Consider the following 24,699-nt stretch of genomic DNA (forward strand, 5'->3'; position numbering starts at 1 on the left):
ATATATAACAATGAGATACACAGGCGACTGTTGTCACTCAATGGCTGGTTGTCTAAGTGGTGTCCGCAGAATAATATAGGGTTCATAGACAATTGGAAAAGTTTTTGGGGGAGACCTGATCTGTTAAAAAAAAGAGACGGTCAATGTAAATGTAAATGACATGATCAGAGATCATAAACTATATGTACTGTGTTTGACAGAAACCTGTCTAAAACAAGATCATTACATTAATTTAAATGAGTCTACACCCCCAAGATTACTGTTATAAACATGGGCACCATATGGAAGGCAAATGGGGGAGGTGTTGCTGTAATTTATAGTAATATTTCCAGTATTACTCAGAGGTCTAGTTTCAAGTATAATTCTTTCGAAGTGATGGTGCTTTATGTAAGGTTATCTAGTGTAAGTGATAAATGACATATCAAAAAGTTTTAAGTTTAACGCTGGCGTATGTGTAAAAAAAAACAAAGTAAACCCAGGGCTTCAGGGTGTCTATTACACAACATCTGATGCAATACTGTAGTAGACAGTTGCATGGTTATAATTTTCTCTCTAAGGGTATCAATCTTGCAAGTAAAGAAATTCATAGTCATTACTGCTGTGCTGTTTGGAAACGTCTGAAGTTGAAGTTTTATTATATAAAGCTTGAAAGTTTGTGAACCCCTTGCAGAATCTGTGAAAATGTGACTATAACAAAATAAAAGGGATCATACAATATGCATGTTATTTTTTATTTAGTACTGTCCTGAGTAAGATATTTTACATAAAAAAATGTTTACATATGGTCCACAAGACAAAAAAAAATAGCTGAATTTATAAAAAACGACCCACTCAAAAGTTTGTGAACCCTTGATTCTTAATACTATGTGTGGTTACCTGGATGATCTACGACTGTTTTTTTTTTTTTTTTTTTTTTTTTGTGATGGTTGTTCATGAGTCCCTTGTTTGTCCTGAGCAGTTAAACTGCCCAATATTCTTCATAAAAATCCTCTAGGTCCCGAAAATTCTATAGATTTCCAGCATCTTTTGCATATTTGAATCTTTTCCAGCAGTGACTGTATGATTTTGAGATCCATCTTACACTGAGGACAACTGAGGGACTCAAACACAGCTATTAAAAAAGGTTCAAACATTCACTGATGCTCAAGAAGGAAACACGATGCATTAAGAGTCAGGGGTGAAAACTTTTGAACAGGATAAAGATGTCCAAATTTTTCTTATTTTGTTGAAATATCACTTTTTTTCATTTAGTACCGCCCTTCGGAATCAACAGAAGACACTTAAATGTTTCCCAGAAGACAAATTAAGTATAATATTCCTTGATCTTCAAATTCAAAAGGTTTTCACCCCCCAGCTCTTAATGCATCATGTTTCCTTCTGGAGCACCAGTGAATGTTTGAACCTTTTTTAATTGCTGTTTTTGAGACCCTCAATTGTCCTCAGTGTGAAAAGATAGATCTCAAAATCATACAGTCACTGCTGGAAAGGGTTCAAAAATGCAAAAGATGCTGGAAATCTGAAGAATTTTCAGGACCTGGAGGATTTTTATGAAGAATATTGGGCAGTTTAACCCTTTGGGGTCTGAGGATTTTTGGGGCCCTGGAGAAGTTTTGACATGCCCTGACATTTGTGCTGTTTTCAGTTGTTCATAAACATATTAATGGAAGAAGTGTCATTACACTGTATTCAGCACGAACTAGGCTACCATAATATGTGAGCAACATGTATGTACATGTTTGTATTTTTGAAGGAATAACGTTTATGCGTGGTTATTGAAAAAACTAAAAAACTTAAGTCACTGAAATAAGTCCACAAAACTAATATTATATATGTGTTCACAAGACTTCTGGGTATTGGAGGTTGTAGACTAGAGTTTTTGCTTCAAAATGATGTAAAAATTATCCTGCCTACTTGTTCATATAAAACAATATATTGATTTATATTTTATAAGATACCTTTTGTCAAGAAACACAGTATGCATAGAGGCGTGAATCTTCATGAATAATGCTGTGATTCACACCTGAGAATACAAAGACCTGCATAATGACCTGCATAATGAGCCCTTTCAGTCAGGTAGGCTATGTAAAAAAACCCTCTGTGATCATGCTGATAACAGTATTAATGTCCACTCTTGACAAAAAAACACGATTTTTGTGATCTCATGCATACACGTATTATTGCACATGATGCGTGATCTCTCGTCTCCCTCTGAACGAAGTTTAATCTGATCAAATCGAAAACAAATATTCTGTGTTTATGTAATCTGTATGAAAAGAGACACGTCAGACGCCCGTGATTCAGCTCATTATCCGCTAATGCGGCCACGCCCACAGAGGGAGCGCTATTCAGACGCAAATTCTGAGGCAATACATGTGTATATCATCTCAATCATGCATTTATTGTCTTGAAAAGTGTTTATCTGGATGTTAAAGCCATGGTTAGCGATCTCTGGAAGACATTCCGTTAGTTCCTGAATGTCCTGTTCTTCTTTAGAGTAATTTGTGGACTAAAGGTGTACAGAGCGCCCTCCGGCTGCAAGTATGAATTGAAAACACAGTATCCAGCGCTCACAGTGATGACAATAAATATTGAATAAATATTACTCCTCTGTATAGAAAATTGACATAAACATATGAGAATCCATCAATATTTCTCCAAATGTGCATGCTTTTAAGCTAAAAGACTATATGAAATGCCATAGAGGTAACATGAATGTTCAGACGCTTTGCATCACAGAAATACATTATATTTTAAAGTATATAATAGAATACCATTATTTTAAATTGTAATAATATTTCACAGTATTGCTGTTTTTTCTGTATGTTTGATATACACCATGATGAGCTTGAGACATGATCAGAGGGTTTTTTCACAGCCTACCTGACTGAAAGGCCTCATTAATATGCAGCTCATTAGAGGTTCTTTATGTGATTCTTTTGTCTTCTCAGGTGTAAATCACCCATTATTCATGATGATTCACGCCTCCACGCATACTGTGTTTCTTGACAAAAAAGTGTCTTACAAAAACTAAATATATATATTGTTATAAATGAACGAGTATGCAGGATAATTTTTACATCATTTTGAAGCAAAAACTGTAGTCTACAACCTCCAATACCCAGAAGTCTTGTGAACACAGATTTAATATATATTTTTTGGCTTAATTTCAGTGACTTAAGTTTTTTGTTTTTTCAATAACCACACATAAACGTTATTCCTTCAAAAACACAAACATGTACATACATGTTCCTCACATATTATGGTAGCCTAGTTTGTGCTGAATACAGTGTAATGACACTTTTTACATTAATATGTTTATGAACAACTGAAAAAAGCACAAATGTCAGGGAATGTCAAAACTTCTCCAGGGCCCCGAAAATCCTCAGACCCCAGAGGGTTAAATTACAGTACCAGTCAAAAGATTGGACGCATTAGCCTACTATTATAATGTTTTTAAAAGAAGTCTCATGTCTCTAACCAAATAATGGTTTTCTATTTTAATATACTTTGTTAATGTGCAACTGACAAACTATACATCATTAAAAAGATCTAAGACTCAAGCTTCACATTTTGACCTCTGTTTTTCTCTTATAGTGACCGTAATTTATTAATAGCCTATGCGTCAGGAGTTATGAATATGAAAAACGTTACCTTTGACAAAACAACATCCATCAGGGCTTTTAGCTTAAAAGCATGCACATTTGGAGAAATACTGATGGATTCTCATATGTTTATGTCAATTTTCTATACAGAGGATTAATATTTATTCAATATTTATTGTCATCACTATGAGTGCTGGACACTGTGTTTTCAATTCATACTTGCAGCCGGAGGGCGCTCTGTGCACATTTAGTCTACAAATGACTCAGTGAAGAACAGGCATACCATGTGACATTGCAGGAACTAACAGAGGCTTCCAGAGATCGCTAACCATGGCTATAACATGTAGATATACACTTTTGAAGATAATAAATACATGATTGCAACGATGTATACATGTATTGCCTCAGAATTTGCATCTGAATAGCGCTCGCTCCGTGGGCGTGGCCGCATTAGCGGATAATGAGCTGACTCACGGACGTCTGACATGTGTCTTTTTTCATTCAGATTACATAAACAGAAAATTTTTGTTTTTGATTTGACTTACACAATTTAAAACCTGACATTTCAACATTTCTTTAGACATGTTTAAAAAAAAATTAGACATAGTCTCATTTTTTTGTAATTAGTATTCACTAAGTTACAGTTCATTTTCTGTGAACTATCAGATTGGACTTTATTCAGAGGGAGACGATAGATCACGCATCATGTTAGTTTTCTTTATTTTGCAAAAAGCACAACATTTTGTTTTTACTGAGTGTACACAAATAAAAGAAGATATTTCACAGATTAAAATGGTGTATAACTCTTAATTGTATGTGCAAAACTAATGGAGTATTTTGAGTCTCTTTCATACTGATAAGAAAAAAGCAAGGTGGTATCGCCGGCACGACCAGCCGACCCCTGAGTGTTAACTGCTCAGGACAAACAAGCAACTCATGAACAACCATTACAAAACATAAAAACAGTCGTGGATCATTCAGGTAACCACACACAGTATTAAGAATCAAGGGTTCACAAACTTTTGAATGGGATCATATTTATAAATTCAGCTATTTGTTTGTCTTGTGGACTTTATGTAATCATTGTTTATGTAAAATACCTTATTCAGGACAGTACTAAATAAAAAATGACATGCATTTTGTATGATCCTGTCAGAGATTCACCACAGTCACCATAGTCTCCACTTACTACATTCACCAGATCCCAATCCCCTGATTACTGATCACCATCACCTGTCAGCACTCATCAACAGCACTATATATCTGCACTCCTCCCATTCACTCACTGTCTGGTCTCAACTTTACTATGTTGTCAAACCTGACCCACTTACCGGTTGTTACTTACCTGTTCCAGCGTTCCCTCCTTGTTCTCCACCGCTACAGATCTCCACTGTCTCCACGCTTCACTGTTCCCTCTGGATCCCCTGGAATACACAAAAGGACAATCAGATTCAGATAAGCCTCATATGACTTTCCCATTCCCCGCCTGCTGGATATTCTAATCGTCTGTGTTTCCACTGTTGTTGTCTAATAAACCTGCTGTATATATATATATATATATATATCTATCACTTATCTCTGTGTCCTGTGTCTCTCTGCTGACAGAAGACCAGACCTGAAAACAACCGGAGATGGAGCTCCCGAATCCCGCCTCTGTCGATCACCTTGAAGAGCTGGTCAGCGTTTTTCGAGCAGCTCTCTCTCCGGTCACACACCATCAATCTGCCAGTCCCATGGCCATCCCTGCCAACTATTCGGGTGAGGCGGTAGAATGTAGCAGTTTTCTTCTCCAAGTTTCACTGTACATTGAGATGCAATCCCATAAATTCACCAGCAAATTAACTAAAGTGGCTTTCCTGATCTCCTTGCTCACCGGACGAGCATTACTCTGGGCACGAGCCATCTGGAATTCTCAGACAAACATTATTTCTTTATACATTATACTTTCGATGCCATTACTTCTCATTTCAAGGAGGTCTTTGGTTTCACCACCGGATCGCTCTCCATTTCCGACCAGCTCATCCGTCTCCGGCAAGACAGTTCTTCGGCCAGCGATTACACTCTGCAGTTTCGGACTCTAGCAGCCACTTGTGGATGGAACGAAACTGCACTACTGACTGCTTACCGTCAGGGTTTAGATCCTCAGCTCAGAGCCCAAATGGTGACCTATGATGACACGGTCAGATTGGAGAGTTTTAGATCTCCCAACATCTTACAGCCTGTCTACCGGAAATAACCGCTCATTCTCCATCCTCACCAGCTGCCTGTCCAGTACCAGAACCCATGCAGATGGATTCGACTCGCCTCTCCCTCAACATTCCCCCGAAGTCAGATGGGATACAAGCGAGATCCTAAGATGGAGTCCGACCTGTATCCAGAACTGTCTTTCCAACGTTCCAGTACCCCTGATCGGTAGCTCTAAGCTACAAGTTCATTCAACTCTGGTGGAGAGCCCCGAACCTCGCGAAACTCCAACGATCCCATCTGACTACATGGCATTCCAGGATGTGTTCAGCAAACAGGCAGCTATGAAGTTACCACCCCGTCGGCCATGGGACTGTGCATTGACCTGCTGCTATACTCCCTAAGGGTTGAGTGTACCCCCTGTAAGGCTATGGAGGATTACATCAGGGAGGCTCTCCAACAACAGTTCATTCACCCTTCCACCTCACCTGCGGCCTCGAGCTTCTTCTTCATGGGCAAGAAGGACGGAGGCTTGTGGCCCTGTCCCGGCTACTGGACACTCAACGAACACACCGTCAAGCTCCCTTTATCCTCTTCCCCTGGTCCTGGCCACCCTCGAGGAACTCTCTAGAAGACGGCGCTCATTACCCCCTCTGGCCACTATCAATATCGGGTCATGCCGTATGGCCTTTCCAACTCACTGTCGGTCTTCCAGGGGTTTATGAACGAGGTGTTCCGGGAGTTCCTCCAGTTCATCATTGTGTATATTGACAACACCCTGATTTACTCCCGGAACCTGGCCGAACATCGCCACCATGTGACGCAGGTCCTCCACCAACTCAGGAATCACCACCTCTACCTGAAGCTTGAGAAATGTGAGTTCCACCGCCCCACAGTCCAGTTCCTCGGTTACATCCTTAGTGTGGATGGTATCCAGATGGACCAGGGGAAGGTCCAAGCCATCCGGAACTGGCCCCAACCTCAGTCAGTTAAAGAGCTTCAAAGATTCCTCAGCTTCACAAACTTCTATCGATGATTCATCCAGAACTTCAGTCTCCTTTCAACTCCCCTCACTTCCATGCTCTGTCAGAAACCCAAGTCTCTGTCCTGGAACCCTGAAGCTCGAGCCACCTTCAAGAAACTCAGAGAGACCTTTTGCACTGCTCCCATCCTCACAAACCTTGAACCCAAACTCCTGTTCATCATGGAGGTGGACGCCTCCACCACAGGTGTGGGAGCAGTGCTGTCGCAGTCCCACGGAGAGCCTCCCCGACTCCACCCTTGCGCTTACTTCTCACGGAAGCTTTCCCCAGCAGAGCGGAACTACGACATCAGTAATCGGGAGTTGCTCACTCTCAAACTGGCTCTGGAGGAATGGAGACATTGGCTGGAGGGAGCTCAACACCCATTTACGGTCATCATGTACCACAAGAACCTGGAATATCTCTGAAGTGCCAAGAGGTTAAACCCCTCAGGCAGGCTCGCTGGGCCCTTTTCTTCACCCGCTTCCAATTTACCATCACACATCGACCCGGAGTGAAGAACATTAAGGCAGACTCCCTCTCATGTGTCCATGCTCCCGCGGAACCATCCACGCCTGAACCCACACTCCCTCCAGCCGTCCTCGTGAACCCCATCCGGTGGGCCTTGGATGAACAGATCCGTATCGCCTCCATATCAGGATATCATCCCCAGACTGCTGGGAGGCCCAGAGAGTAGAACTTACGTGTCCACCTTCTTGACATTTGATGTTCAACAGTGTTTTGATCTGCCTACCTTGACACCATTGTATGTGAACTGAACTGAGCTGGATGATGACATCACCAACCCCCTCTGTTTCCCTGGACAGAAGAGCCCCCCGACGTTCCAGCTGTCGACCACTGGTTCCGAGCAAATGAGAGAGTTTGGCACTCAGCTCACGTCCAACTCCAGCAAGCAGTGCGGAGACATAAGACCTTTGCAGATGCCCGCCGATCTTCTACCCCCGTCTATCAGCCTGGAGATAAGGTCTGGCTCTCGACCCAGGGTCTGCGTCTCCGCCTGCCTTGCCAGAAGCTAAGTCCCCGCTATATTGGTTCCTTTACCATCGAGAGGCAGATCAACGAGGTCACCTACCGTCTCTAACCCCCTACACGGTATTGCATTCACCCTTCATTCCATGTTTCACTCCTCAAACCTGTTTCTGCCTCTGTCACAGAACCCGACAAGCCGGCAGTACCTCCTCCTCCCGAAGTCATCGAGGAGCCCCTAATCTACAGAGTGCAGGAGATCTTGAACTCTCGGCGACGGGGCAGTCGTCTAGAATATCTCATTGACTGGGAAGGATACGGACCAGAGGGAAGGTCCTGGGTGAACCGGGACGATGTGCTGGATCCCACTCTCCACTTACCACATTCACCAGATCCCAATCCCCTGATTACTGATCACCATCACCTGTCAGCACTTATCAACAGCACTATATATCTGCACTCCTCCCATTCACTCACTGTCTGATCTCAACCTTACTATGTTGTCAAACCTGACCCACTTACCGGTCATTACTTACCTGTTGTTCCAACGTTCCCTCCTTGTTCTCCACTGCTACAGATCTCCACCGTCTCCACGCTTCACTGTTCCCTCTGGATCCCCTGGAATACACAAAAGCATAATCAGATTCAGATAAGCCCCATATGACTTTCCCATTCCCTGCCTGCTTACCTGGATATTCTACTCGTCTGTGTTTCCACCATTGTTGTCTAATAAACCTGCTGTATATATATCACTTACCTCTGTGTCCCATGTCTCTCTGCTGACAGATCCCTCTTATTTTGTTGAAATTATTCACATTTTCACAGATTCTGCAAGTGGTTCACAAACTTTCAAGCAGCACTATATATATAGACTTTATATAGTTCATCAGCCACCTGCTTTCTAAGATAGCTGCATCAGCCATTAATAGAAAAAAGAAAAAAAAAAGATACTGGTCGACCACTACTCGTGACCGGTGTTGTTGATTGTTGGGTGAACATTGTTTGAAGGATGCTCTGCTTGAAGTTAATGCTACTAAATGCCCTGAACCTGGTTATCGTAAAAATGCTATTAAAATATTGATAGCTTCAAACAGTGTTTTCTGGAATTAATTTTTTGAGCCACATGTACAGCTTCATTTCATTGAAATAAGCCCTCATAAACTACTGAAATCTTCTTTCCGCAATCTAATTGAGTTATTGACAGTACAAGAGACAATGTGATATAATATAATCTCAACTGGTCATTATGTTTTGAGCACTGCAGGTATGCATGACATTTTCATAACATTATGTCTGTATGCATGAATTGCGGATAATTGCTTTGTCATGGCAAATTGCTGTCAGTGTGAATCCTCTTAAATATAAGACAACAGTGGCCATTCATCCTACACAGTACTGCACTGTACTCATGCTACTACTGACCTTACTTTAATGTTGTATCACTCAAACTGTCTTAAATAGACTGAGAGGAAGACAGTGGTGTTATAGCACCCCATACATATGTAATTTGTTCTACATGACAATTAATTTATCTTTCATTAGTTTTGTAAGGATTGGGTCAACGGAGTTAGGATCCATTTTCAGTTTTTATTGATAAGCAAACACAACAGGGCAAGGACAAGGCAGAGGCATAAAGAGGGACAGGCAAAGGTCAGGGCAGGAGGCAGAGAATCAAACACGAGGAACAGTCCAGTCAAACACAAGAATAGCAATCCACAAAAACGCTCAGAAAAGATCACCGGGGAAAATCAAGACTTCGCGTGGAGGTGTGGGTGCAAGTGTCTTTTATGGGTGGGTGAGTGAGTGATTGCATAATGGGCAGCAGGTGCAGGGTGATCAGTCCAGGGTATGAGGATAGATGGGAAATGGAGTCCAAATGATGTGTGTAGTCCAGGATGGAGTGCCCTCTGGTGGCAATGATGGGCACTCTCACTGGTGATCGTGACAAGTTTATTGTAAAACAATATTTAACTACACTAGTCTCACAAATTGTTAAATGTCAGTTAATGATTAAAGATATTACAAATTTTTATTATGATTAAGAAGAATTGTATTTTCGTTAGAACAATGTGCAATTAAGAATATGGAAGCTTGATTCCGCCGCGGAATAAAAAAAATTAAAAGATAATTGCAAGTTTACATCTCACAATTCTGACTTTTTTCCCTCAGAACTGCAAGATATAAACTCACAATTCTGACTTTTTTTCTTGCAATTGTGAGTTTATATCTTACAGTTCTGAGAAAAGAAGTCAGAATTGAGAGATATAAACTAACAATTTAGAGTTTATATCTCACAATTCTGATTCTGATGTTAAAAAGTCTGATATATAAACTCGCAGCTCTGAGGAAAAAAAGCCAGAATTGTGAGATAAAAAGTCAACTACCTTTATTATTTTTTTATTCCAATGGCAGAAACAAGCTCCCATAGAAGAAATAAGGAAAGCAAATATGATTTTTTTTTAAAGTTATTTGGTGGAAAATCTATATCCTACCTACAATCTCTAGAGGGTTACTGTTCTTTAAATAAAAAAGATTGTCCAACATTTGAATGACTATTCAATATTAGAGATTAAACAGCAAAAAACAGTTTAAAGCAGCAAAAAAATTAAATAAGAATGTAATGAAAATCATTTGAATCATATCGTTTGAATAATATCAGTGACCAAAAACATGACAAAAGTTTTTTTTGGGGACACTCACAGAATCGTCAAAGTCCATGTAGTTGGAAAAGACTTTGACATTAGGATGGAAAACACCAGCTTGTCTGATCACTTCCTCTAACACATCCCCAATCCCAGCAGAGAAGATCAGCAGAGGAACAGACATCTGATGGAGATGACCAAAGAACTGCTGGTATCCATCCCTGATAAACACAATATCAATATTATTACTGACAAACATGTGAAATGATCTTCTAAAGATGCACTCTCAGATAGTCTCTTACAGTTTGTGCATACAGAGGGCCATGAAATTAGTATTAACTATAGAAAACTACTGGTTGCAATAATCTTTTATGTTAGTTTAAGTTTGAGTTGAGAAACTTTTTTTAATCTCAACACTTCCAAACGCTAGTTAGTATTTTCCTTTATGTTAATGGTCTGACCTCAGCATGGCTTCAGACTCTTTCACAACTCGAGCCAAGTGATCCTTACTGATCTTCTGCTGCACAAGGAGATCATGAGCTTTAGTCCACCTGCACACACACACAGACACATGCCTACAGCTGAGAACAACAAATTTAAATTAGTGTAAATACAAATATGCAAAAAAAAAAAAAAAAAAAAAAAAAAAAAAAAAACACCACAGCTTTACTGAAAAATTACAAAAAAAAAAAAAAGGGCAAACGTTTCAGTCACAGCATTTAGGATTTTTTGCTTCATTTCAACCTTATAGTGTATGGGCCTTTTTTGCCTTTTGTGGATTACTATGCACCTAGTCTGTTGGGACACTGTACAAATTGTGAATAAAAAAGGAATGCAATGATGTGGAAGTTAAATGTTTACCATGTTTACCACTGTGGCATCCCCTCTTCTTTTTATAACAGTCTGAAAATGTCTGGGGACTGAGGAGACAAGTTGCTTAAGTTTAGGAATAGGAATGTTGTCCCATTCTTGTCTAATACAGGCTTCCAGTTGCTCAACTGTCTTAGGTCTTCTTTGTTGCATCTTCCTCTTTATGATGCGGCAAATGTTTTCTATGGGTGAAAGATCTGGACTGCAGGCTGGCCATTTCAGTACCCGGATCCTTCTTCTACGCAGCCATGATGTTGTAATTGATGCAGTATGTGGTCTGGCATTGTCATGTTGGAAAATGCAAGGTCTTCCCTGAAAGAGACGACGTCTGGATGGGAGCATATGTTGTTCTAGAACTTGGATATACCTTTCAGCATTGATGGTGCCTTTCCAGATGTGTAAACTGCCCATGCCACACGCACTCATGCGACCCCATACCATCAGAGATGCAGGCTTCTGAACTGAGCGCTGATAACAACTTGGGTTGTCCTTGTCCTCTTTAGTCCGGATGACATGGCGTCCCAGTTTTCCAAAAAGAACTTCAAATTTTGATTCGTCTGACCACAGAACAGTTTTCCAATTTGCCACAGTCAATTTTAAATGAGCCTTGGCCCAGAGAAAACGCCTGCACTTCTGGATCATGTTTAGATATGGCTTCTTTTTTGACCTATAGACTTTTAGCCGGCAACGGCGAATGGCACGGTGGATTGTGTTCATCGACAATGTTTTCTGGAAGTATTCCTGAGCCCATGTTGTGATTTCCATTACAGTAGCATTCCTGTATGTGATGCAGTGCTGTCTAAGGGCCCGAAGATCACGGGCATCCAGTATGGTTTTCTGCCCTTACGCACAGAGATTGTTCCAGATTCTCTTAATCTTTGGATGATATTATGCACTGTAGATGATGATAACTTCAAACTCTTTGCAATTTTTCTCTGAGAAACTCCCTTCTGATATTGTTCCACTATTTTTCGCCGCAGCATTGGGGGAATTGGTGATCCTCTGCCCATCTTGACTTCTGAGAGACACTGCCACTCTGAGAGGCTCTTTTTATACCCAATCATGTTGTCAATTGACCTAATAAGTTGCAAATTGGTCCTCCAGCTGTTCCTTATATGTACATTTAACTTTTCCGGCCTCTTATTGCTACCTGTCCCAACTTTTTTGGAATGTGTAGCTCTCATGAAATCCAAAATGAGCCAATATTTGGCATGACATTTCAAAATGTCTCACTTTCAACATTTGATATGTTATCTATATTCTATTGTGAATAAAATATAAGTTTATGAGATTTGTAAATTATTGCATTCCTTTTTTATTCACAATTTGTACAGGTGTCCCAACTTTTTTGGAATTGGGTTTGTACTTACTGGTGTGATTCTTAAAATGTTCAACACAAATGTTCAACACAGCAGCTTAAAATAATGGATCAACTGTCTTTTTGAAGTAATGTTAAACATGGCAATTTAAATTAAATTGGAAGATCACATTTGACAACAAAAGTCTAATCAAGGTCACTTTTATTTATATAGCGCTTTATACAACACAGATTGTTTCAAAGCAGCTTTACAGTGATAACAGGAAAATAATTCAATGATGCAAATGCAATGATGCTATTTATGAACAGAGCAAACAGTTCTAAAAAGAAAATAGTGTCATTGTTCAGCTGAAGTCAGTTCAGTGTTGATTCAGTTCTGTTGTAAAGATGTTCAATTATTAAATTAATTCATTTCATTTTGTGGCAAACAGGGCAGGGCCGAGAGCCATGGGAATGCATGCCACATCGAGTCTCGAGTCCCACGGAGGAGCTCTGGAAGGATAAAAGAAGGAGTGACAACAGTGGAAGACGAGAGAGGACCAAGCCTGGGACATTTATGTTGTGTTTTATTATGTTTATATGCGGCAGTCGTCTGTGAGGGGCTGCCACTTTACTTTCTTTTTGCTGTTTGTTTATTTTATGATTAAAACTTTACTCTGATTGTTTGGCGGTTCCCGCCTCCTCCTTCCCTGAGCTTCGAAATTCATTACACATCTATAAAGCAGTTCTGCAGAAAACAGTGATGTCATTGTCCAGCTCAATTCAGTTCTCTTCCAATAGTGTCAGTGCAGTCAGACCAATACTGTTGAATATTAAATGTCCGCAACTCAGCAAGCCAGAGTCAGCAGTGGAAAGGAACCCAAACTCCATTAGGTGACAGAATGAAGAGAAAAACCTTGGGAGGAAAAAGGCTCAGTCGGGGGGACAGTTCTCCTCTGGCCAACAAACGAACATGGTGTGATTATGATTCAGGCAGCATCACAAGTCAGAAATCAAATTGTGGCATTCAAAATATTTCATCCAGTTCCTTCTGCTTAAAAATCGGATTCATCACATTATCTTTTCTTATTGACTATTTTACTATTTATACCTTTTTACTTATGTTCTTCTTGTCTATATTTGTCTGTATACATGTTTTTATGTGGATATACCACTGAGGAGAAGCACAAAATTTCATTGCACAGTTGGGCAATGACAATAAAATTATTCTATTCTACTCTATTCTATTCTATTCTATATGAAGACGAAGCTGGCCATCAGGATCTGTGCAGAGGACTTGTCTGGTTGTTAGTTTAGTTCAGTTTATTAATTTATAAAGCACATTTAAAAACAATAGGTGTTGAAACCAAAGTGCTGTACAACAAATATAAAACAAACAACACATAAAACATCTGAAAACCAAATGGAAAATTTTACACCCTCAAACAGAATTAAAACAAAGAATAAAAATAGGTCTTCAAAGATGATTTAAACAGAAATAGAAGGGGAAGATCTTGTGTACAGGAAGACTAATCCAGAGCCTAGGAGCAGCCACACAAAACGGCCAGTCACCTTTAGTTTTAAATAGTGAACGAGGGACTGAGAGGAGAAATTGACTTGATGACCGAAGAGATCAATCTACAGGAGATTACAAATATACTGGGGAGCACATCCATGCAAAGCTTTAAAAACAAAGAGCAAAATTTTAAAATCAACACAGAACTTGACCTATAGCCAGTGTAAAGAGGCAAGTAGTAATATGCTCATGTTTTCTAGTGCCAGACAATAATCTGGCTGCTGCATTTTGCACCAATTACAAACGTTCCAAAGCTGATTTAGGAAAACCCAGATAAAGTGAATTACAATAATCTAACCTTGATGTGATAAAAGCATGAATTACAGTTTCAAGGTCCTTCTTAGAAATCATCTTCTTGATTCTAGCAATTGATCTTAACTGAAAGAAACTGCTTTTCACAACAGCACTGATCTGCTTAACAAACGACAATGTAGAATCAAAAATAACACCAAGGTCTTTAACACAGTTGCGCACATTACAAGAGGGGGGACCAAGCTGATTAGCAATGCCAGAAGTCAAAACTGATGGGCCAAAAATGTTTTTCTTTTCTTTTTTTTTTTTTCTTTTTTTCCCAGTTTTATCACCATTTAACTGTAAAAAAAATGTGTCCAAAAATGTGTGTCCACTCAGCAATTAATTTCTTGAAAACAATCAAACAGGTTAGACACAGAACAGTTGAAATTTTTAACAGGAAGATAAAGCTAAGTGTCATTGGCATAGAAATAAGTTAGATACGATAAGTTGTGTTTCTGAATAATATGACCAAGTGGAAGCATATACAAGGAAAAAAGAAGAGGACCTAAAATAGAGCCCTGCGGAACACCATAGGAGATTTGAGCATGAGTTGAGAAACATTTCCCCAGGTTAACAGAAAAGGTTCTATCCTCAAGATAAGATACCTGAAACCCAACTACATGATGAAGTCTAAATGATCTTGTAAAAGTCTGTCATGATCTTATAACCTTCTCATATTTTTCTAACACAAAACTAGTTAAACATAATAAAAGAAGAGGACCTAAAATAGAGCCCTGCGGAACACCATAGGAGATTTGAGCATGAGTTGAGAAACATTTCCCCGGGTTAACAGAAAAGGTTCTATCCTCAAGATAAGATACCTAAAACCCAACTACATGATGAAGTCTAAATGATCTTGTGAAAGTCTGTCATGATCTTGTAACCTTCTCATATTTTTCTAACACAAAACTAGTTATACAACATAATAAAAGGGGATTCCGTTTGCCTAACAGCAGTTTAAAAAGGAAAGATGCTCACCAAATAAATGCACACTATTCTTTTTATACACCCATGAAAACAAAAATAATTGTCACCACACAAAAAGGAAATACAAGAAAAAGACAATCAATCACATTATACAAAATAAATGTAATGGATAGGTGCATTGCAGGAATTGGGCATTAGGTTGCACAGTTCAATAACGTGAAAATGAATGTATGTGAGAGTCTTATCTGATGGTATATATAGTTCATCACACAATGCCCAAAGTTAAAGCTGTCCCTTAGCCGGTGAATAATCCAACTATTTGCGATGAATTCACTCCAAACGATAACAGTTCTCACAGCACCAGACTCTTCCAAATTAGGTACAGCCATAAGTAAGCCACAAGCTTACATCCATCTGGGCTTTAAATCCATATTTAGTTTGCAACATGCGATGTTAAAGTCACGGATAAAGGGTCCTTTTTAAGTTGAGCTTGAAATGGAACATTTCCCAACCAGGACATAGCACAAATGCAGTTAAACCATGCTTTCTACTGCTGCTATTCTGCTAACTTCCTCTACTAACCCACCTTTACTTTAGGAGCTCATTTAGGCGCCAAAGAACCCCTAGCGGTGAAGAAGGAAACTCCAGATAAAAGACTTTGTATCATGCTTGTCTTTTACAATCTATTGTGTCAAATGCTGCACTTAAGTCAAGCAGGATTAAAATACATCAAGAACCAGAATCTAGAGAAAGTAAAATATCATTGGTAACCTTCAACAAAGCAGATTGAGTGCTATGAAATTCTCTAAAACGGGACTGAAATGTGTCAAAAATATTATAACTATTTACTGTAGGTACAATGAAATCTGAGAATAGACAACTTTTTCCAGGACTTTTGAAATTAATGGGTCTGTAATTATTCAGATCATGCTGATCAAGATGATGTTTTTTTTTTTTTTTTTTTTTTTTAAACAATGGTTGAACTATGGCATGTTTTAAGGTGGCTGGTACAACTCCACTTGCTAGGGAGCTATTGATAATAGCAGTAACAACTGGAAAAAGCCTCTTTAAAATATTAAAAGGCAGACCATCAGAAAGACAGAAAGAGAGCATCATATTAGAAACAATATCGTAGAGCTGTGAAGGTGACACGGGTTGAAAAAGAGAAAGGGAGCTCTGAAGTTGTTTCTAAAGGAAAAGACTTTGGAGGTGGTATGTTAGACCTAATGCACTCAACTTTATGGATAAAATTATTTAAAAACTGTTCTCACAAATCGGTGAAGGTCTCCTATGGGGCACTATGAGTAGAATTTAAAAAGGCATTAATTGTACTGAAAATCGGCCTCTCTGAATTTTGTACAATTAAATCAGACATATATTTCAACTGTGCTTCCTTAACAGAGCTCTGATAATGCTTAAGACAATCCCTGAAAATTTCATATGATATTTGAAGTTTGTCTTCCATCTATGCTCAGCGTGCCTACACTCCTGTCTGAGGGCGCAAGTGGAGCCATTTAACCTGTTAGCCTGCACCCCCGCTTTTGAAAAAATCCCAAGAAATGGCATACTAAAACAGATACGATTCATGAACCATTTGCAATAAAGCAAAAGTATGGTCTCATTTGAAAGCAGACACTTGGCAGTTTACTGTAAAATCAAAATTAAATATTGTCATAATGAAAAAAAAAAAAACATATAAATAGCTTCAAAAGCTTTGTAAGGTTATTAGAAATGTATTTTTTATGAAATATCTTTATGAAAATAAAATTAAAGTTGGCATTGTTTTAATCTAGAAATGCACTTCAGCTAAAGTCACATGCCTGACCATGTTATATTTCAAATCTCAAGATAAGTCTAAAACTCTAAATTTTATTAAATGTTAAAAAGAGCATGTCAGATTTTATTTTGAGAAGACTCTAAAATGCTAACTGATGTTTATTGCAGGGTTCCCACTCTAAGCCAAATGTCAAATTCCCTGACTTTTCCCAGACTTTCACTGACTAAAAAGCTGTATTTCCATGACCTATAATGAACAGAAAAACAAGCCACTGTTGTGCTGAGCACTGAGCAGACAAAAATCAGCCACAGACATTATTTTAAATCCATCCATTTGCAAGCTTTATTAACTTGTTCACAGATGTTTTTAGTACAAAGCTAAGTTAAACACTCATACACACTACTTTTTTTGTGCTTTTACAGGTTAAATGCACTTTGATATTTTTCTGTACTATTTCTACAGAAAGTAATTTATAGTTTTTATGATTTCAGGAATTAATTGTTTTAGAGAATTTTCTGTTTCTCATCAAGTTCATCATTCAATCTTTTGATTTCTTCACATTTAGTTTTTGCAGACCATCTTAGACTGTTTGACACTAGGCTAATTCTGTAAATGGTTATGATTATTTAAGTCTGAAATAAATAATAATTATTAAATACAGTGCACAGCATAAATGAGTTCACCCCCTCTGAACAAATACAAAAGATGTATTTTCTTTATGATCACTAATACAATTCATGGAAAGATGGCAAAACTAAAACGTATTAAACATATACATAATAAAAACAGAAATATATGTCATTAATAGCCATAAAATAAGTAAATTAGCCAATTTTGTTTAAATTAAGGATTGCAGAAATGAGTACACCCTAGATTTAATTCAGCAAATGTATAATATTCTAGCACTTAGTTACACAGCGGTGTGGGAATTCATGACAGCATTGATAAAGCACAACTCCCTCACACCTTCAGCACTCATATGTAGCGTCTGGATAGATCCGGCAGAGTCAATCAAGTTTAGAATCTTCAGAATGCTTTTAGCCTCCTGAACTGTGCATGTAAATCACGAATCGGCTCCGGCAAGTCCGGGACCAATTGCCCCATTGGCACCTTTGTTACCCCAGTAAAGAAAAACAGAACATATTCTCACCAGCTCCAGAGACTTCAAAGAGTCACCCTGGTGGGACTAAAGGTGATATGGTCACAGACACTGCATGTATTTATCCCTAGTATATAAGATTAGCTATGACTGTAGTTGTATCAGTTTTCTTCTAAACGATAAAACTCAAGTATAAACTGTATCTCACCTTTTATGTCTTTGCCATCTGACAAGTTTGGTCTCATTGTAAAGCTTTCGTTATGCTCTAATTGAAAATGTATGTCACATGACTGTAAAATGCATTTTTCTATTTTTAATGGTACTTTGAAGAAAATGTACTCAGGTCGGACACTTCATAAACCATGCAAATTAGGTCATAAATGGAGACAAAGAAAGAGTTTGCCCGCCAAAATCGCACCCTCATCATTGGCTGATGTATCCCAGGAGGCGTTCTGGCCTGTTGTCCTTAAAACACAATGACACGCATCTCTCAATTGTCTCTCGATTGTCTCTCGCCATTTAACACACGTCTCTCCCGGACGTCTCGGCGACTGCGCTTCCATCACGCGCCCCCTCTCTTCGGGACGACCATCTTTTGGCAACAAGTTTCTTTGTCAAACCCTCTTCATCCGTCGCCCTAAGTCTTCTCTCTTCATCGCCTAGGAGACGGACTCTTTTTCTTTCTTTTCCGGTTATCTTACTCTTAAGTTAAACCCTTGTTTGAAAATCCCGCCGAAGAAAACCTTCTCGGAAAAGGACCAATCGCTTCAGCCGCACGCACCGAAACTCCTGCAGAAACACGAAACGACCACAGCACCTGAACCTATGCAAGTATAGAACCATTCTTTCCAAAGCGTTTTAAGCTCGATGTGTAAGCTGAGTTTCCTTGCTGGCTCTCAAAGGTTTTAACTGTTAGTAAGTTGCCATTCCTTTGATCACCTCTGTTTTCTTGACTTTACTTTCGCTTTCTATATATGTGTATTGTTTGTGTATGTTTAGTAGTATAGTCTCTGTATCCGTAGTTTCATATATATTAAATACATTATATTCATGCTCGATTGTCTTTTTTTGCTCATGCAACAAACCCAGGTCACTTTAACGTTTCGATCCAGTATCCTTGCTTTACGCATTGATGCTAGAATAGGAAGTCTTTCTCGTGGCCAGAGAAAAACCTTCCTTTTATAACCAGCTATGAGGAGCTAACGGTTTGCTGGACAAACTAATAGTTTCTCTAAATTATTATCAAACCAGAACTAATCATATATGTAATTGATTATAATTCGTTGTAATTAATTCACAATATATGTATAATTCCCTCTCGGGTCGGTATATGTATTATAATTAATCCTAAAGCTTTATGATTTATTATATTCATATATTTCACCCATAAATTAATTAAATACCTGTACAGATTCGCTACACATACATCCCCTATATAAGAGCTTTACTACCACTGAACTTTACTGTGGGAACCAGGCACTTCTCACTGTACTCCTCTAGCAACATCATAACATTTTGGATGCTGTTAGATCCAAAATGATTGATTTGGTCTCATGAGACCAAAGTATTGATTCCCAGAATCTATATTTAGTAAATATGGGCTTTGGAAATGGCTAACTGACTTTGTGCTTTGGCTACAGTAGGTAGTTCCAGTAAGAACAACAACCATGCATGTCACTTCTGCAGGCTGCATCTTACTCTGTGCGATAAACAGTCACTCTTTTCACAGCTTTTGCTGGCTCTGAGACACTCGCTTGGTATTTCTCCTGCTCTTTGTCTAGCAAAAAAATCCCTCATCACTAAATGAAAGCTTAAAATGAAGTCCTTATTATTTCAGGGGCCTTGTCACAAGTCCATTGTTTTTGAATTTCTGTGTTACTTTTGCTATATTTTCACACATAAAACAATGATTTGGTAATCCTCTTGTACCACCGTCCTCTTTTGTGCTAAGAAATAAGTCTCCTGACAGTTCTCCCCTAAGTGGTTCCATTGTTGTCAGCATTAAGTGTGAGAATGATTCAGTGGGCTATATAACACTTTTAATTGTCAAGAAATTACTTCTCTTTAAATGTTTTGGTTCATCATACTTAACTTTTAATAAAAAATTGCCTTAAACTTACATCAGAAATTTTTTATTTCATTTTATTTAGTAACTTTTAGGAGGGTGTATTAATTTTTGCTACACAACATTTTATCACCTTGATAAGAAAATTTTATTTTCCTGAATAATTTTGACATGCTTCTTTGGTAATTGATTAAGCAGACTTGCTGGAACATTATATCTCTAAAGAACCCTAACATGTCTTCTAAGTAATTGAGTAATTGCTGACTTTCAGAAGTTTCAGAGGGGGTGTACTCATTTATGCTGTGCACTGTAATTAATATTTAATATTAATATTTTTCCTTCAGAAGTAATGTTGGTAGTTTATCCAATGTGCATTTATTAATTTATTCATTCTACCATGGTGAATAAACAAAGGTAACTGCTACACACGACTAATTTGAAAATTGTGTGCAACTGCCACTAGGGGGCGAAATGCAACAATCGTGCAGTGAAAAAGCAGCTTACCATGTCCTTTTCTTTTTCTTTTTTTCTTTTTTTTTTTAAGCTTACTGTGTCCTAACTCCATGGTCCTAACCAGACTTGACAAAGCTACAAGACGACCAAATCAATCATAAATCACAGCCAATCATAACAGCGTGTGGGCGGGCTCTGTTCGCAGCTAAAAACGAAAACCAAACGAAATTAAACTAAACAAAATTAAACCATAAAATATTATTCAAAATACATACTCAGTGACTGATAATATTAAAATGGTTTAAGCTTGAATATAATTTTGCGAGTTTGAAAAGAAATAAAAGGAAACAAGAACGTTCAAACTGTAAGTAATAAATACTTTTTTTTGTGCATTTATGTCCTTGTTCCCTCTCTATGACCTGAACTATTAGCTGCAAAGCTCTTGAAATTTACATTTTCCTGGCATGTTTGCCTTAATTAACAGGTACAGGTGACTGCATTTTACTTAAGTTGACGAGCGGGAAGGGAATAAAATGCCGCTGAAAAATAGCCTAACCATAACAATACACAAAACACGTGATACAGCGCAATAAAAAAAAAAAAAAAAAAAGCGTTACACAAAAATTACATTTTGATAAATGGAAACTAAAATTTAAAGCGGCAAACAAAAATCCCTGATATTCCAAGACCTGGACAAAAAAAAAAAAAAAAAAAAAAAAAGAATTCCCTGACTTTCAATGTCTGGAATAGACCTTTTGAAATTCCATGATATTACAGAAATTCCGTGACCCGTGGGAACCCTGTTATTGTCATCTTCTAAGAATCCATTCAGTGTATTGTTTTGTGGTGCAAACTACCCCATTCAGTTTCAGTCTTCCCTGCACACATTCACACCTCTCCGGCCTGGTTATGGCTCAAATTATTCTTTTTCTTTTGTCTTTATTATAATTACTGATGACTTTCTATTCACACTGTTTTGAATCTCTTACTATCATTCACTGATGTTTATATTATCATTACCATATATCTAACATTGCCTATCACAATCTGACGTCGCTAGCTTTTAATCTTAGCTTTTAATCTAAATCGCTATCACAACGCATTTGCATTTCGCTAGCTTGTTAACTTGTCATCATTCTCCCGCGCGCTCCTTTTTCTACGCGTTCATCAAACAGCTGTGGTAAGTCAGATCACTCTACAAACACGGCGAGTCATGTCATCCTCTCCTTCTATTGTTACTTGCTCTGCCTGTCACATGCATAGTATAGCTTTCTCTGTCAGCGACGAGGGATTTACATGTCATAAATGTAGGGAAATAATCAGGCTGACAGAGAAAATCTCAGAATTAGAGACACGCATCCAAACTTTAATCGAGGATAGTAAGAATGCAAGGGCTTTAGATACTGTTTTGGATATGACTAGTGAACTCTGTACATTGTTCAGTTCCGGCTGTAGAGCCTGTGCATCAGGGCAATTGGGTAATGGTGAGGCGGCATAGCCGCGGAAAACACCACTCTTCCGTTCCAATAAGAACAACAAACAGGTTCTCCCCACTCAGTGACGCACCCACTGAGAATCCTGTTGAAAGTGCCCTACCTATTGGCGATTCTATTACACGGAAAGTAGAGACACCAGCCACCATAGTCACATGTTTGCCAGGAGCCAGAGCACCTGACATCAAAGCAAATTTAAAAGTGCTGGCTAATGCTAATTGTAAATACTCTAAAATTATTGTTCACGTCGGCACTAATGATGTTCGACTTTGCCAGTCGGAGATCACTAGAATTAACATTAAAGAGGTGTGTGAACTCACAAGTACAATGTCAGAAACCGTAATTTGCTCTGGTCCCCTTCCTGTTCAGAGTGATGAGATAGTTAGCAGATTATCATCACTCAATGGCTGGCTGTCTAAGTGGTGTCCACAGAATAAAATAGGTTTCATAGACAATTGGAAATGTTTTTGGGGCAGACCTGACCTGTTGAAAAGAGATGGTATTCATCCCTCCTGGGATGGTGCAGCTCTTCTCTCTAGTAATATGGCACATAGTCTTAGAGCTGAAACATGACAAACTGGGGCCCAGGTCAGGAAGCAGAAAGACTGGCTAAACCGACTGTCTGCTAGCTGTCTCACGTCACAGAAGTCAGATAAATCCCAAAACAGAGAAACTCTTTCACCTAGATATTATCACATAGAGACTGTGTCTGTACCCCAAATTAGTAAATACAAAAAACTTCCAAACCCATTTAAGGGTAAAAATTTAATTGATGAAAATGAAAAACAGAGATAATACTGATAAACAAATGATAAAACTTGGGTTGCTGAATATTAGATCCCTTTCTTCAAAAGCACTTATTGTAAATGATGTTTTATTAACAAAGTTCGGGAGGAACAAAGTCAAATAAGCTATCCAATTATCACATCATCTCAACCAGCTGTCAACAATCAGTAATCAACATCTACCCTATCAGAATGAGTACAGGTCTATATATAACCAGTCAACTCACCCATGAATCCTCGACAGTTTTCAGCAGAGCACTTTTCAGGCCACTCTTTTCGCATAGGTGCCGTAACCACAGCTGCCCAAAAAAAAAAAAAAAAAAAAAAAATTACCAAAGGGGCTTACCCATCTGACACCATGAGTATTGAGCTCTCATAAGAACCTCAGAATCTGCCTTATTATATTCTCATTCGACTGTGGCGGGGCTTACATGTCCGATCGCTGTGAGTATTGAACTCCCGTCGGACGCCGGCGAGAGCCCTTACCAATCTAAAATAACTAAACATTAACCTCACTGCCAGCGGGGACTTACCCGTCCGATCGCAGCGAGTATTGAACTCCCATCGGATGCCATGATGGCCCCCTCGGCCGGAAAAATATTCTCCGCCCTTTCCAGGTTGAAGATTACCCATCCGATTGCCGTGAGTATTCTCCCGTTGGATGCCGCAAGAATCTCCTCAACCAAACGGTACCAAAAAGAAAAAGAAAAAAATTCAAACTCCATCATTCACCTGCCGGTGGGGCTTACCCGTCCGATGTTGTGAGTATTGCACTCCCGTTGGACGCAGTAAGAGCTCTACCAGGTTGGAAAAAATTTTCACCCGTCTTCCGGCCAAAAGCTTACCCATCCGGGTAAGCTTTTGAGCTCCCATCGGATGCAGTTCTTTCTCTATGTTCCGGCCGGTGGGGCTTACCCATCTGATTGCTGCGAGTATTGAACTCCCGTCGGATGCAGCGAGAACCCTTCCGATCCGGCAAACAACTTTCTCTTTGCAAACGCAGCAAACATCAGCCTTGTAATTACCATATTTCTTGGGGGGGTACAGTTACTCTGTGTTCGGGCCAAATACCGAGCTCGGAGCCCTCTCCCCGGACAGCACGCCAAATACATATACCATTTATTTTATCTGACTTATTTGTAAATGTGAACTCGTGAAATGATTATCACAGACAATAATCTACATGTGCTGTGTTTGACAGAAACCAGGTTAAAACCAGACGATTACATTACTTTAAATGAGTCTAGCCTTCAAGGTTACGATTATCGACACAATCCTCATCAGAAAGGCAAAGGGAGAGGTGTTGCTGTAATTTATAGTAATATTTACAGTATTACTCAAAAGTCTTTCAAATATAATTCCTTCGAAGTGATGGTGCTTTATGTAAGTTGATATTTGTGCTGGCTACTGTGTACAGGCCACCAGGACACCATACAGACTAAAGAATTTGCTGATTTTTCTATCAGAGTTAGTACTAGCTGCGGATAAAGTCCTTGTTGTTGGTGATTTTAATATCCATGTAGATAATGAAAAAGATGCATTGGGATTGCCATTTACAGACATTCTAAACTCTATTGGAGTTAGACAACACGTGTCAGGACCCACTCATTGCCGTAATCATACTTT

The 24,699-nt window shown here is 38.8% G+C and overlaps 2 protein-coding genes across 5 annotated transcripts in view; one reads left to right on the forward strand and one right to left on the reverse strand.

Annotated features, from left to right (window-relative positions):
• The window catches only part of LOC127501094 (cytosolic 5'-nucleotidase 3-like), a 246,708-nt gene that overhangs the window by 164,554 nt on the left and 57,455 nt on the right, over window positions 1-24,699 (reverse strand). For all 4 annotated transcript variants that reach the window (XR_007926498.1, XM_051872891.1, XM_051872890.1 and 1 more), the window contains 2 exons: window positions 10,899-10,988; window positions 10,496-10,658 (listed from right to left, as the gene is read on the reverse strand). Coding sequence is in view for 3 of the 4 variants with exons in the window: in XM_051872891.1 (XP_051728851.1) it covers window positions 10,496-10,658; window positions 10,899-10,988 (253 nt within the window). In the remaining variant the exon portion in view is untranslated. The remainder of the gene's footprint in view (window positions 1-10,495; window positions 10,659-10,898; window positions 10,989-24,699) is intronic.
• Window positions 1-24,699, forward strand: part of LOC127501085 (uncharacterized) — a 194,373-nt gene that overhangs the window by 37,959 nt on the left and 131,715 nt on the right. The window lies entirely within an intron of this gene.

Source organism: Ctenopharyngodon idella, chromosome 19 (genome assembly GCF_019924925.1).
Source record: "Ctenopharyngodon idella isolate HZGC_01 chromosome 19, HZGC01, whole genome shotgun sequence".
NCBI classification, from domain to species: Eukaryota; Metazoa; Chordata; class Actinopteri; order Cypriniformes; family Xenocyprididae; genus Ctenopharyngodon; species Ctenopharyngodon idella.